The sequence below is a fragment of the Pleurodeles waltl genome, chromosome 4_2, assembly GCF_031143425.1.
Source record: "Pleurodeles waltl isolate 20211129_DDA chromosome 4_2, aPleWal1.hap1.20221129, whole genome shotgun sequence".
In the NCBI taxonomy this organism is placed as follows: Eukaryota; Metazoa; Chordata; class Amphibia; order Caudata; family Salamandridae; genus Pleurodeles; species Pleurodeles waltl.
Genome location: NC_090443.1, coordinates 468319053 through 468334854, shown reverse-complemented (window position 1 = coordinate 468334854; position 15802 = coordinate 468319053). Strand labels below are relative to the sequence as shown.

The window sequence follows — 15802 nt, the reverse complement described above, 5'->3', positions numbered from 1 at the left end:
AGTAGGAACTGTTTATAAATCCTTCAACATAGGGAAACCTCATTTCAATTTTTTCACCTCTTAGTGGTGCAATAGAAGGCAATCCTCCTCTCTAAAGTCCTTTTTCCTCTGCAGTAGGAACTGTTTATAACTCCTTCAACATAGGGAAACCTCATTTCGATTTCTTGGTTTTTTTCAAGACTTACATAAGGTTATGGTGTGCTTTGGACACCATTACATTGAATTGCAAAATTAAATTAAATTAATTACATAAATTAAATATTAAATCAAATTATATCTAATTAATTAAATTAAATATTATAATCAAAATATATATTTCAGTTTTTAAGGAGGTTATACCCTTTACATCTACAAATCAGGCAGGTGAAGAAAGGACACTTCAGAGTGTTGTTTGTCATTTTTAGGTCGCAGCCTACCAGACAGTGCAGTCTGGTTTGCTAAAGACATCTTGGGGACATTCAGAAAGTTGACCTAGGAATGCATTTTACCCTTTGCTTACCATTGGCTTTGTTGTCCGTAACTCACATTTTCTTGCTTTCCATTTGCTGACTTTATTTGTTTCAGGCTGCCAAGCTTGTGTTCATACCTTCCCTTGCCCAAACCTTATTTTCAGTATCCTTCCAAGCGCTCCCTTTCTGTTAACAAGCCTGCAAATCTTGTTCTTCTCTTGTCACATTTGGTGTGCATTCAAAGACCGAGGTCAAATGTCAGGTGCTGTCTTCTGAGGGTGCTTGTTTACTTTTCTTTCTCTGACTTCAAAGTGTGAGGATTTATGTGACAATCTTGCTGGATACTAGAGTTAGGGAATACTTATTTTCTAACACAACAACATTTAAATGAACTGTGAAAATATTTCAGAATATACCAGAATTATGAACGCACAAATAAAGCACATTTTTTTTTATTTCTGAAGAGTGTTGGAAACAAATACTTTAATATGATCAAAACAAATCATTATTCAAGGGATGTAATTGCCACACATTTTAATCTGTGCTCTCTATAGTTTTATTAGTTATACTGTAGATCTGTGCAAATGTAAGGACTATTTCAATTGAAAATGTGTTGTCTGTAATGCAGTGTGCTAATACACCATGAATACTCCCCCATGTGGCACTCCACTCTACTCTGCACCATTCCACACCACTACACTCTACTGTACACCATTCCACTTGACACCACTTTACACCACTGCATTCTGCACTACTCACTCTAAGCCACTTCATGCTACACCTCTCTTCTCTACCCTTTATCACTCTAACAAATGTCAATGCACTCGCTCCACTCTACTGTACACCACTGCCCTCTTCATCACTGCACTCTACACCACTCTAGTCCAGGCCACACCAATCTACTCTGCACAACTCCACTCTACGTCACTCTGCTACACTGCAGTTCACGCCACTGCACTCTATGCCAATACACTCTATGCCAGTGCATTTCACTCTTTAACACTCAACTCTGTGCCTCTGCGCTCTACGCCAACCGACTGTGCACCATACTAATTTACTCTGCACCACCTCACTCTATGCCACTGCAGTCTGCAGCACTTAGCTCTACGTCATTACACTCCATGACACTCTATGCAACTGCATTTTGCCCTGCACCACTCCACTCTATGCCACTTCAGTCTACTCTGAAACAATCTACCCTACCACACTGCACTCTACACCACTGTATTCCACTCTTTGTCACTCCACTTTATACCACTGCACTCTACGCCACTCTACTCTTAACCACAGCACTCTACCACCACTGAACTATGCCACTATGTGCTACTCCACTCTACACCACTGAGCTCAATGGCACCGCACTGTATGCCACTATGCACAACTCTGCACCACTCTATGCCACTGCACTCTATGCCACTTGACTCTACTCTGCACCCTACACCATTGCACTGTATGTCACTCAACTCTACTGTGCGCCACTGCCCTTTATGCCACTGCACTCTATGCCACTCTACTCTACGACACCACTCTACTCTGCGCCACGCCACTCTGCACACTCAACTGTTTCATTTCTCTTGACCACGCACCACTGTAATCTACTCCCCTGCATTCTACAACACTGCACTGTACACTACTGAATTCGATGCCACTGCACTCAATGCCATTGCATTCTACACTAGTGGTTCCCAACCTGTGGTCTGGAGACCCCTGGGGTTCTGCAAACCTTCTCAGGGGGGTCCGCGACTGCTAAGAAAATGAAATAATATTAAGAGATTAGGTCCCCAGCTTTCAGTAATGACTCAGTGGGGGGTCCTCAGATTCCAATTATGATTCAGTGGGGGTCCCAGGGTTCCAGTTATGATAAAGTGGGGATCCACAGAAGTGAAAAGGTTGGGAGCCACTGTTTTACACCATTACAGTCTGCAACACTCTACACCAATGCACTCTACACCAGTCTACGCTACTCTATGCCACTCCAGTGTATGCCACTCTATTCAACTCCCTCAATGCCTTTTCAATACACAACACTTTGCCACTCCACTCTACAAAACTATACTCCATACTTTGCCATTCCACCCCACTCTCCTCTATGCCACTAATTTTTAGCTATGCTGAACAGCAGCCATACAGGTGTACAACATGGCTAAGATACATTGACAAAACAAATAGCTGTTTCAATGGCAAGACCTGTTGGCTTTGCCAATGCTTGTTCAATTCTTCTAACTATGCCGCTTTATTGTAGTGAATCTTATGGTTAATTCTCACACAAAAACTGGATCTGGGAGGATTGGGAGTGATGTGTTTGGATTAGCATGATTTAGTAGAAAATCTAGTCACTGGAGAATATTAGGGTGTTCCCTATGACCAAAGGCTCACAATAGACATGCTCAAAAGAGACATATACGGTAATGATGATGTTTTCTGATGCTTCTCCTTTGTTTTTTCTCAGGGATAATCCTAGACCCTTGTACACCAGTAATTGCAGGACCAAATCCAGTTTTTGTTAAATATGGTGGCTCTATTTCTTTAAACTGCACGACGATGTGCAACAACACTATAGAATCCCGAGGCTGGGAGACCTCCCTGCGCAAGGATGAAGGGCCAATGGACAGATACTGGATCACTGCAAATCTCCTTAACATCACTCAGTGGATCTCTGCCCCACTATGCTTCACCATTGACTCTTCTTCAGAAAGCAGAACCACAAAAATCACCATTGTTGCATATCGTAAGTCAGCTTCTCCAGTAATCAATGTTCTTTGTTTATGTGCAAATAGAGTACAGTGAGTTTTCAAGAAGGTATGAGTGCAAAAACTGCATTTTGAAAAATATCCCATTTAAAAAAAAATTGTTATGGAGAACAGCCAATTTGAGTCTGTCTCTAAAGAGTAAGCTGTTTCTGCAGACCTCCTTAGATGAATCATCAAAACTGTTTTTTTCTCACTTAAGCGTAGTTTGGAAAAACTCACGTCAACTTTCTTTATACAACATAATTATTAGTTGACAGGCATATTACACTGTATATTTTTTCTTTGTTAGCTGTTGAAGCACTTACTTTACATTATTTTCAGTTACAATCCCTTTCTTCCATTCTTAGTGAAAAAAAGCAAACATCCTGAAGCAGACTCGTTATTCAAGCAGTGAGGATTGAAACATGTTCTTTCCCTGGTTTTTAAGCCTCGCCTTTTTATTAACATTTGTTTTGACAAGAAAAGTTAATAGACCACATTTGTTGTAGGAATAAGAAAATCTTCCTTGTCAGTTTTGTCCCATATTTTCCTATTATTGTGCCTACTTCACATTTAATATAGCTAGCTTGGGCACATTAATAACTTTTTGGCTTTTGATTTTTATTTGCATCCGATGCAAACGTCTATGATTGTTGCTGTTCATGACACTTGTGTGCATATATCATACATTAAGGAGTGCAGTTTTTTGTATAACAACCTGTTTTTTCGCTACATTCTAATTGTGACTTCACTAATCACATGCCATATGTTAAAAGAAATTTACATACCTAGTCTAGTGAAATTAGTTATTACAGTTGAGTTGTGACGTCTTAATGCCTACTGGCACAGCAAGCAGAAAGTATGAAAAGAAGATAAAAAAGTAGATTTGCAACTGATGTTTAAGCAATGAAAATGAGAACTTCATTTTCAACTTTTCTGAAAGATGTTTCCCTGAAAATGAACACTGATCAGTAGGGTGGAAATATTAATAAATGACTACCCTTTATTAGACCAATGTAAGAATCTATCAGCATGCAACCAAAAATTCTAAACTACAGCTGCTTTTTAAAGTCACATATATTAAACTGCTTATAATGTGTTTACAGTACACCATTCACTTATAATTGGTGTCATTAATTTCACACTACAGACGCTACCCAAGTATTCTACCTATTAGCCCGATCTTTGATGGATTGATCCTCGAATTTTGCACAGCTTTCCACCTCCTGTTACTGAGACGTTATCAGTCATGCTGATTGACATAAAGAAGAGAAGGAATTTCATATAACACTCAGGCAAAACGAATACAGAATCACTGACAAAAAACACAGTTTTTAATACTAAAGAAATATTGCAATTTCATTGTCATGTTATATCTCTGCGGGCTAGAGTCTCCAGATCCAAAATAGGTTGTGATTCAAAATTATAAAGTGTTTTAGCTCCTTGAAATAAAGAGACACAGTAAAAGTCAACTTTCATTCTTAGCTGTATTATTCATAAATTCATGGGGGCATGTGTTTAGAAATAACATGTCCTATAAGAGAAATATCTGTCAGAACTTTTCGTTGTGAAAATACATCTCCTAATCAGGATACAGAAAAAGGTGATTTCTTCATCACTGTGGGCAAATACATGGTGTGGTGTTGATCAGAAAATGCCTGGTGTTGCACATATATCAAGCATCTAACCAATCACAGAAAAACAACATTTCATGATGGCAGCCTGATACAAGATGACCACAAGCGTGACCTTCATATTACTCACATTGCTGGGACTTTCCAAGGAGACAACTAAATAATTTCTTCACAACCCCTGTCCAGACCTATGTAGACATCCAGATATCTGTCTGTTGTTTGTCAAATGAAGCTATGCATGTCGCATGAGGTGTCTCTTTTAAGTAAGCCTTGCATTACATGCTATCTGTCAGGGTACATTATTTTGTCTGTGGCCATCCCAATTTTTAACATGGAGAATTGAGACTGTACAGACAGCAGCTGAAGTATAGAGTGACAAGAAGACACAATAACAGTATATCAAGTGAGGTCTAGGGCAAGAAGAAGAGCAAAAACTGCAGATGAGATCTAAAGACTAGCATAGATGCAAAGAACCGGAAGGCCTAGAGAGAAGCGGAAAAACAACACACCAGGTAAGGTATAAAATAAATAGAAGAAACAATACTTCAGGTGAGGCCTAGAGAGAAGCGGTGAGGTATAAAATGAAGAGAAAAAACAATAGGTTAGATGAGGCACAGAGTGAAGAGGAGAAACAATGCACCTGGTGAGATATAAAATGAAAAGGAGAAACAATACATTAGGTGAGGCCTGTAGTAAAGAGGAGAGACAATTCACCAGGTGAGGTATAAAATGAAAAGGAGAAACAATACATTAGGTGAGGCCTGAAGTAAAGAGGAGAGACAATGCACCAGGCGAGGAATAGAATGAAAAGGAGAAACAATATATCAGGTGAGGCCTAGGGTAGAGAGGAAAAACAGAATACTAGCTAAGGCCTAGAAAGAAGAGTATAAACAACATACCAGTTAGACCTAGAGTGAAGAGGAGGATCAATAATTCAGGTGAGGCCTAGAGTGAAAAGGCAAAACAACACACCAGTTGAGATATAGAATGAAAAGGCAAAACAATATATCTTCTGAGGCCTAGGGTGGAGAGGAGAACAATGCATCTGTTGAGGCCTAGAATAAAGAGGAGAAAAATAACTGGATAAGGGTTAGATGGAGAAAAGGTAAAAAAATATGCATTCTAGAGGTAAGAGAAGACAACAACACATTCATTCAAGATTAAAGAGAAGACAATGCATGCTCTAGAGTTAACAGGAGATGCTTAACCAGGTGATATCTAGATTTAAGGAAAGCTGCAATTCTCTAGATTGAGTCTAGAGAAAAGAGATGACAAAATACACTAAGGACCTGATTTAAGAAAAGTGGAGCTGCACCTAGTGCAGCACCAATTTTCTTGAACCCCTTAGCGCCCCCCAACACCACAATGTGTGCACCGTATCTAAGATATGGTGCACCATGGTGGTAGTTAGGGGAACTAGAATCACATTTTTTTAATGCTAATCCTGCAAATCCCATTGAGGCCAATTGTAATCAATGGTGTGCCTCCTTTTAACGCCCGCTGTGAGCAGGCGCTAAAAGTGCCAAAACAATGGCCCAGAGAAATCTCTTGGATTTCTTTGTGACATTTTTTCAGCCCCCCATTTGCATACATTATGCCTGGCGCAGGAATAAAGTAGCGCAAAGGGTTACAAATTGGCGCAAAGCATGCATCATGGCACTTTGTAAATTTGGCGCAGCGATTTTGGCCTGGTTGTGCCACATTAGCATAAAACAAATGATGCTAGTTTGGCGCAAGGAGGCAGTAGGAGCTCCGAAATCTGGCCCTAAGTTATGTGTAGACTTAAAAGATGTCATACACCAACTGCAACCTAGAGTGGTGATGCATCAGGCAGGGGTTGGAGTTAACACAATGCTGCATGGACAATGGGCACCTAACACAGTGAAGAAGGGAGTGAATGCTACATAAGCTTCCACCAAAGCAGGTCTCCCTTATTTCCATTTGTGAGCATTACAGGAGCTCTCAATATTACAGTGTTACTATTTCTGGGGTATGTCAAAGTTCCTTTTTGGATCTGTTTATGAATTTGTTGTGATAGTGGTAAATGGAGGAATAACGCATGTTTTTTAAATTAAGTATTATACATGGTTAAAGTACTACTGTACTGTGGTTGACTGTTAATGAATGTATGTTGTGAAATTTTCTGAGGATAAATTGTGTGTAACATTTAGATGTGTCATAGACGAGAGTTAAAATTTCGTTATGTCAGTGGTGAAAGATGAGTTTTGTTTATTTTGGCATAACCTCTGTAACATATTAGTCAACCTTAAGTCCTTTGTAGGCTCAGTTTTCCTTTTTCTGAGATAAGAATAGTACACCACTAGAATGCTGCATCATTGTATGACATTTTTCTCCACTCGATATAACTCCACAGCATTCTTTTCCACTCTATCCCTGTACACTCCACTGCCCAACACTATGTAAAAAACAAATCAGTATTACTATAAAGAAAATTACTGCAAATGTATTTTGAATTGTTTTTGCAATTTTTTTCCTGAAGACTGAGGTGAAACGTAGTGATGAGGGCAGTGACGACTTAAGCTTTAACTTATTTTTAAATATCAATAATCCTCGTCTTCTACCAGGCCTATGGCTCTGTAGGCCTCTATTAACCACCCCTCATGACTTCTTCTGCACTGGCTTGGGGCTACAAAGCCAGAGACATATTACACAGGAAAAAGGAAACTGCTTAAAAAACGAAATCACTAGAACAGAGATGAGGAAATCTATGGGGAATTTAGTTTAGTTCCCAGACGGGATACTTTGACTTTGAGAGAACTATAGGGTTGAGGCAGATTTAGGCCCATATGTATACTCTGTTTGTGCCGGATTTGAGCCATTTTGTTTATGCAAATCCTGCGCAAACTTAACTCCATATTTAAACTTATGGAGTTTGAGTCATTTTTTGCAAGTGAAAACCTACTTTGCGCTAATGACATGCAAGGTAGGTGTTCCAGTTCAAAAAATGACTCTAAGGCATGTGCGCCTTATTTATCCTCCGGGGTCAAAATGAGGCACAGGAGGAGGCAGGCCTTAAAACATGGCATCCAGCCAGATTTGCACCGTTTTTTGACGCCTGGGTCAGGGCAGACGTTAAGGGACCTGTGGGCTCATTTCCATGGTGGGAGACCAGGGAAGCAGTCCACAGGTGCCCTTCCCTGCTTCAGGAACACCCCTTGCCACCCTCGCTCACCCCTGGAGGACACCCATGGATGAGAGGACCTATCCATGGTGAGTGCAAGTAAGTATATAAATATTTTTCTTTTAAGTGGCATAGGGGGGCCTGACTTGGGCCCCTTTACATGCCACTGTGCCCAATGGCCATGCCCAGGAGACAGAAGTCCCCTGGGCATGACCATTGGGCAGGGGGGCATGACTCCTGTCTTTGCTAAGACAGGAGTCATTTCCATGGAGGTTGTGAGTAAAAAAATGGCGCTAGTCGGGTTAGAGCCAATATTTTTGACTCTACCCTGACTTGCACCATTCTTTGGCGCACACCCCCGTCTTTCCTTCGCTTCTGCTGCCCAGTTAGAGTCATTTATTTGTACGCTAACCAGGCCGCAGCGCCGGCTAACGTCATTCCATAAATAAGGCGCCCGGCTGGCGCGTTGGAATGGTGTTAGCCGGCGGTAAACTTTTTGACGCAAATCTGCCCAAGTGCTGATTTGCGTCAAAAAGTATAAATGTGGGCCTTATTCTCAAATAAGACTGGTCCAGATCTTTCCAATGCAGTTCAGGCGTCAATGGTCTTTCAGACTTCATCCTCACACTTTAAGTATCTTTGCTGAAGTGTTCTTACAAATCTTTAAAATGTGGCAACACTGATCGACCCATTGCCACAGTGGACGACCCATTGCCACAGTGGATGGGTTCATTGCAAGGAGGTCACTTCATGTTAACTGAAGATAGTCCCTTCTCCTCCTCATTCAGCCCCTTATCCTATTCTGCTCACTTATATATTTACAAGTCAGCTATTTTATACTTTGAAAATACTCATTCATACTCCCCATGCATGAACTGTGTCCTAATTTATGGTCCAAAATATCTATATTTCTAGTAACACTCACAGCACTTTATGTGGGGAAACAAAAAAGGTGGAAGGTTCAAGAGCAGTCAATGAGATCAGTAAAATCAGAAATACTCAATCTGAAAAGCATACAGAGTACAGTTGAATGCAAAACTTACTATAAATTACAAGCTTCTAAAAATATATCACAGACTCATATAGCTTTCACTTAGGCTGTCCAACATTTGTTCATGAGTCTGTCATCCTTTCCAGATACGCAGGATGGCCACATGCTAAAAATGTACATAAAATGAATCTAAATTATAATATAGATTACTTTACATAGGCTATGTATGTCCTGGAAAGCTGGCCTGGATCAACCCACCTGCCCTCAAGTTTAAACTCTGAACACATTTAAGTAAGAATTCCCTGCTTTAATATTTTCATACCACTATTTTTCATATAATACAAGTCAGTGATAGCCATCATTCTGTCACAGGATAATTGTGTTTTCAGCATGTGTGTGATAGATACATATAATTGGCAGCCTAGCTGCATCTAATTTTGGGACCCGGATATTACAACTTGTTTTTCTTGCAAATTGTATTGCATACAGTAAGGTTTTCCATCTACCACTGTTTTAATGAAATATCTTTTGCTCTCCTAAGCATTCATTTGCAATTTCAGTGTACAAGGATCAGGGCATAATGTTTCTACGATTGGTGGTCTGGGTATGAAAGACCACCATTGAATATTATGAAAATAATTCTATTCAGTTATTCATACTGAAATCTATTTGACATACCACAAGACCATTAAGTGCAGATGCGAAGATCAAAATCCCTTTTACAGCTCAAGCCTATAGTGCTGCAGTCCAAATCCTTAGAAACCATGGCCTATATTTATACTTTTTGACGCAAAACTGCACAAATGCAGTTTTGCATCAAAAAGTATAGCACCGGCTTCTGTCATTCCAGAGTGCCAGCCTGGGGCCAAAATTATGGAACCCCACAAGCTGGTGCAAAGGGTGGGCTAGTGTCTAAAAAATGATGTTAGCCGGGAGGGGGTGGCGGTATGGGAGAAGGGGGTTTTGAACCAAAAAATGACGTTAGGCTGGTTACAGTAAAAAAAAATGCCTTCAACCAGCGTAGCCTCGTTTTCTGATGCAAAACCATCCATACCACATGACTCCTGTCTTATAAAAGACAGGAGTCATGCCCACCACCCCAATGGCCAGCAAAGGGGACAAGATCCCCTGGGCATGGCCAGTGCACCCTGTGCCATGTAGGGGGGCCTGCTTCAGGGCTCCCAATGGCACTTTAAAAAAGTTTGAAACATACTTATCCTTACTGTCCCTCTGGTGGGGGTGTTCCTGGGGCTTGGGGAGGGCACCTGAGGACCCATTCCATGGTGTCTGACCACGGAAATGGGTCCACAGGCCCCCCAACACTTGGTCTGACCCAGGTATTAAACAATGGTGCAGAGCTAGCTTTGCACCATTATTTGGCCCCTCCTCCCACCCGTGTGCCATTTTAGCACTGGGATAAATATGGGGCTATGGGGATAGCACCATTTTTTAGATGGGAACGCCTACCTTGCATCTCATTGACGCAAGGTAGGTTCACACATCTACAAAACTGTGCAAACTCCAATATTTTGGCGTTAGAAGTGTGCAACATCAAAATATAAATATGGAGTTAAGTATGCGCTGCATTTGCGTCAAAATAAATTATGCAAATGTGGCGCAAAGAAAGTATAAGTATGGGCCCATATCTGTTTGAAACCTACTCATAGTCACTTGTCTGTTATGTGTGCTTGTCCAGTGGATATATTTACACCGGTGGTGGAAATTCTGTTTACAATATACACTCTACTTGTCAAAACATAAACTAAAATGACCTTTGACAACAATCTTAGTCTCACACAAGAGGCTATATCACTGAACCCCATTCCTTCAACCCCCTTTTAACCAAATGACCCTGCCTGTAATTTGTGGGTGCCATGAATGTATTTTCATGAACACACAGTAAATGCCCAATCAGGTGTTACCTAGATATAAAATAAGAAATAAAGAAAGATATAAACTTCTAAGTTGACCTGTATTTTTAGACCTTTGATGGAATATCTACCTCGATCTTAGTATGTATGTGCATATCCACAAACCACCTTAAGGGGGTTCTGAGTATGCTTCGAGTTCTGAGACCTGAAAACTGTGCCCTGACCTCCCTATCCCTGTTGGCACTGTTTCCTTAGAAATTAATCATCTTCACCTGAACAAAACCCAATCATTTTAGGTTTGTATTCAGATGTGAAACGTCAATACTTTTTGAATGTGGATGCACAAGAGAGAGGTGGTGCATAGGCTGTCCCTTTCCTTATCTCTTTGCTTGCTTCATGATGTGTAGCAATAGACAGATAGACCACGAAATCACAGTCGACCACAATGTACTGAAGAACGTCTTAAAAGGGCTTAGAGCAGATGATATTTCAAAGTGTTGGTCTGCTGCATTCTAAATGTAAACAGAATGAATTTAGTTTGTCATAACATGTCTTAAAAATAAAACATTCAGTACAGTAGCGATGGAGTATGAGAATGGCTTCGCTTTAAACTTTGGAATGTTGTCATGAGCGTATTGTGCGTATGGAAATAATGATAAAATGTCAACTTTGTTTTATACCTGTACTCGACTAGATGAATACATTTATGGGAAGCAATGAAAAAAGGTAAACATTTATGGGAAACAATTGAGAAAAGGTAAACTAATGCTTGCATTTCTTCTTTTCTAGAAGCCCCAATTGATGTGCGCATTGACTTCCCTCCACAGATGTTGGTGGGTGAGTCCTACAGCATGATATGTCAAGCATTCAAAGTAGCTCCAAAAAGAAACCTATCCTTGTCCATCTTGAGGGGGTTTGAGACACTCCATAGAGAGACATTCTCTGAAGATCTCACGCCTACAAGCACTGATGTCACCATCACACATAACATCACTGCCCATAGAAGAGACCAAGGGGCTGAGTACAGTTGTATAGCAGTGTTAGATCTCAGACCCAACGGGGAAGTTTTCAATGCATCATCACTCCGGAAATCTGTCAGCATTGTTGGTAAGTTCATACTCTTGACTGTGCCACCTATCCTTTCAGCTTTGGTAGTTTACGTACTCCACACTTGGGTGCCACAAAAGTGACACTGTGACTGCAACCTTAACAGTTCAGCAATGCAGGGGTATGGCATGGCAAGGACCAATGAGGATGTGTACTCGCTGAGCTCCCGGAGCCTGGGACATCCTCTCTTGGCTATTAGGAGATAAATGACCGTCATGAATTTCTTCTACCAGAAACCTGACAGGGGAAGCTTCTGCCTACTCCATGAGCCATCGGTGACCCAGACAAAGCATGGGCTGATGTAAAAATTGACAGGGGAAGAGGCCTCTCCCCTACTCTGTGATGCAGAGTCAAGATGGTTTCTAGTGGGTCACAGATCGGTTTCCCTAATAAGTAGTACAGAGGAAGGTCGCAGTTTGTGACTGGAATGATAGCCATCTGGGGGATGTGCTGGTTTTAGCAGACCACCATGTCTGTGATTGCTTTTAAATAATGTAAAGTCTTTTAAAGGAAAATGGGATGTGTTAAAAAAGTAATACATTTACCTTTAGGCATTGGTCTGTGGGACCACTGCCTGCTCTTAATTTTTTTTTTTTTACTTTCTCACAGTGGAAGAGGTCTCATGGGGAACCCGTCCCATTTAGGAATGGGTTACAACCAGTTTTGAATTGGTGGTAAAGTATTACTGTTTTACAACATGGATTTGGTTGAAAAACATATTACATACAATAAGGAATCACTGTTTGGAAGTGATGCTCTAAATACACCCCTTCCAAATTGTGATACCTTATGATTTCCTATACCAATTTAGCGACTCGATAACATGTTAAATAACTAAATAGCTTTGTACATCTAGGCCAAAGTTCTTAAACTCCACTATGGTTGCTGTCACATATGTCCTTGATTTCCCATTGGATATGGAATGTAACAGATCTTGACATTTTACAATATTTGTAAACACTCTTTAGGTATTGCTTAGCTTGCACCATACCCTAGTGGTTGTTTTGGACAGTATTTAGGATTATTGTAAGCAAAGAGGGCAGATGTCAAAGCTCATTTGCTGCGCAGAAGTAACATTCTGCGACTAGTCTTGAATCAAGAGCAGTGTGCAGTTTGATGGATAGGAATTTCCATATGGAAACGTATGCCATGCGCAGTGGGGACTTTGTTTTTTTCTTCCCAAAACATGAATATCAATACTAAGCTACAGGGTCAGTTAGTTTGACGCAGTGAGAGTATATTGTATCATATTGCATCTTTCTTAAAACATTGCTCTCCTTCTTTCCTTTTCACATCCCAGGACCACCGATAAATATTAATATTTCCACAGACAAGACAAATTTCCAAAAAGGGGATAACTTCACGGTGAAGTGCTACGCTGAAGGAAACCCCTCTCCAGTGTTCAAGTGGCATTTTCCCTCTAATGAAAGCATACGAACTTCACGTAATGGGTCAACAGTCACCATCATCTCTGCGCAAGGGGTACACAGTGGGACCTACGAATGTAGGGCACAGAACCTCTTTGGAACCATTACGTCGAAAGTTGATATTCTTCTTAAAGGTAAGGATGCCACTATTCTGATTTTGTAAAATACAAATGTTCACACTCGTGGCTCTGTGATGGACTGTCAGAATTTTTGCCAGATAAATATAGTCTAAAGCAAATTTAATAACGTACTCTTTTCCTGTTTTTACACTATGTCTCGATAATATTTCGCATCACCCCTTGTCTTTAAAAGGCTATTTGTTTATTTTTTCTTTAATCAACAAAATACATGCCTTTCCTCTGCCAAATCAAGAACAATGTATGCGTTTTCCCAGAATGGGCTTGACTATCTTTCTCAGAGACTCAGCAATTCTTGTGGTCCCTCACAAATATCAGTGACCTTCGGGTCAGATGAACTATACATCATGTTTTTTGAGGACTCTAAATGAGCAGTAACATTTTAGCATGATTTAAGCCTGTGAGATACACCAGGGTACTCAGATAATCACCTATGCACAAGAAAGAATAATAACAAAAAGAAAATTCTGTGCATATGCAAGAAGCAGAAAGATGTCCACAAAAAAGTATGCGCAATCGCGAGTAGTACAATGACATTCACTTAACAGTTATGAGAAGTAGAACGTCTTCTATATTTTAGTTTACATAAAGCTTTGAGAAGTACCAAGAGTACCAATTTTCCACATACTGTAGGAGAATATATCAGAGTTTCCAGGTTTCTAAAGGCCCACTTATTCCTGACTGGTGAAAGTAGCCAGACTCGCTCTCAACAATTTCTTCCCAGATGTGAGACAAGACACAACCAGACGTCTAAGTAAAGATTTATGCACCGGTAAAAAATGTAGAAAGATTGACAAAATAGAAAGAGTATTACCTTAACTCATACTGAATGAACTACAAAAATGCAATGCACCACCTTGATCGTCCTATTGTTGTTTTTTTTTTTCTATATGATGAGGCAATACTGTACTGTCCTATTGCAGGAGACAAGTTTTTGTGTAGACTGCTTCCATGGCCAACCTTCCAACACTTACGTCGAATTTGTTTGTTTCTTTTTTAGACCTTCCAGCACATGGCTTTCCTGTTTGGGCAACGGTCATCATCATCATCATTAGCTGTCTGTCAGTTGTTGGGGCGTTGGTATTTTGGAAATATCGATAAACCTTCATGGACAATTAAATATACCTTTTACTACTTTGGTACACTGGACATTGTATTGATGAACATTAAAAGACTTTTAAAATCGAATTGACAAGTGTCATCATTGCCCCACAGATGGCCTACGTAAGCACTCAAGGCTTTGGTTTGAAAGACGCATACACCAAACAGAATAATAAATGGATCTTGAAGATCTGGAATTGCGCAGTAGTGGAATGAGGATGAAAAATTTACACATGAAAAGCCAATAGTCATATTATGACCCGTGTTAGCTAGGTATCATTTTCACAGTGTTATGATGTGGGCATTTCTAGCTGGTCACCATGGCTGACAGATACTTGTATTGAACATACAAAGTGCCAGTGGTATTACAGTTTGTCGTATTTTGGGACAGCATGGAATATGGTAGATTGAGTTTGGCCTGTGTTGTCTACACATTAAAATGTAGATATTCATGTTACTGTCTTGGATTTGATTGAAAAGGCAGTGGCTGAAGGAGAAGGAACTCCGACAAAGTGCGAGCCAAGGGACAAGTTGCGTGCAGTATTGTGTGACAAAAGCATTTGTACATGCTTAAATGCATGAACTGCGCCTGAGGGACAGCAACAATGCAACATACAACAGAAACACAATGTAACACACCACATTACATAACACAGTAACACATCAGGAACACAGCAGGAAAGCACAATTAAATAACAGAATAATGGAACAAACACACCACACCTAGTCACACCAACAGTACATCAAAAGAGAGTACTAACAGCACAACATTGCAACAAAACATTATTACAACACACCTCACAAACACAATACAACACACACCATCTCAACAATAAAACAATAACAGAGCACAACAAGCCAATATACCAGCACGATGCAATAACACAGTAAACCCACACGTCAACACAGTAAAAAACAATTCAGTACAATAGAAGAATTCACCAACACAACACACCAACAAAATAATGTGCAACATAGGAGCCTCACAAAGCAAAGTATAAAGACACCATAATAACACAACAGTACACCAACACAACAATAAATCAATACAACACAACTGCACAACCTAATACAGCACAACATATCAACATCTCAATAACACATCAACGCAGCTCCATACCTAATTAGCATTACACCATGAGAAAACACCACAATGTAAGCATAATAAAGAGTAAAACTGTGCAGTTGTTATATTGTGCTATCGTTTGATATTT

General features: G+C 40.2%; 1 protein-coding gene across 2 annotated transcripts in view; it reads left to right on the top strand.

Moving 5' to 3' along the window:
- ICAM4 (intercellular adhesion molecule 4 (Landsteiner-Wiener blood group)) overlaps window positions 1-14675 on the top strand; it is a 110266-nt gene extending 95591 nt beyond the window's left edge. For both annotated transcript variants that reach the window (XM_069231798.1, XM_069231799.1), the window contains exons 2-5: window positions 2899-3177; window positions 11606-11923; window positions 13224-13484; window positions 14488-14675. In XM_069231798.1, coding sequence (XP_069087899.1) covers window positions 2899-3177; window positions 11606-11923; window positions 13224-13484; window positions 14488-14588 — 959 coding nt within the window. In that variant the 3' untranslated portion in view covers window positions 14589-14675. The remainder of the gene's footprint in view (window positions 1-2898; window positions 3178-11605; window positions 11924-13223; window positions 13485-14487) is intronic.
- The last annotated feature ends 1127 nt before the right edge of the window (window positions 14676-15802 follow it).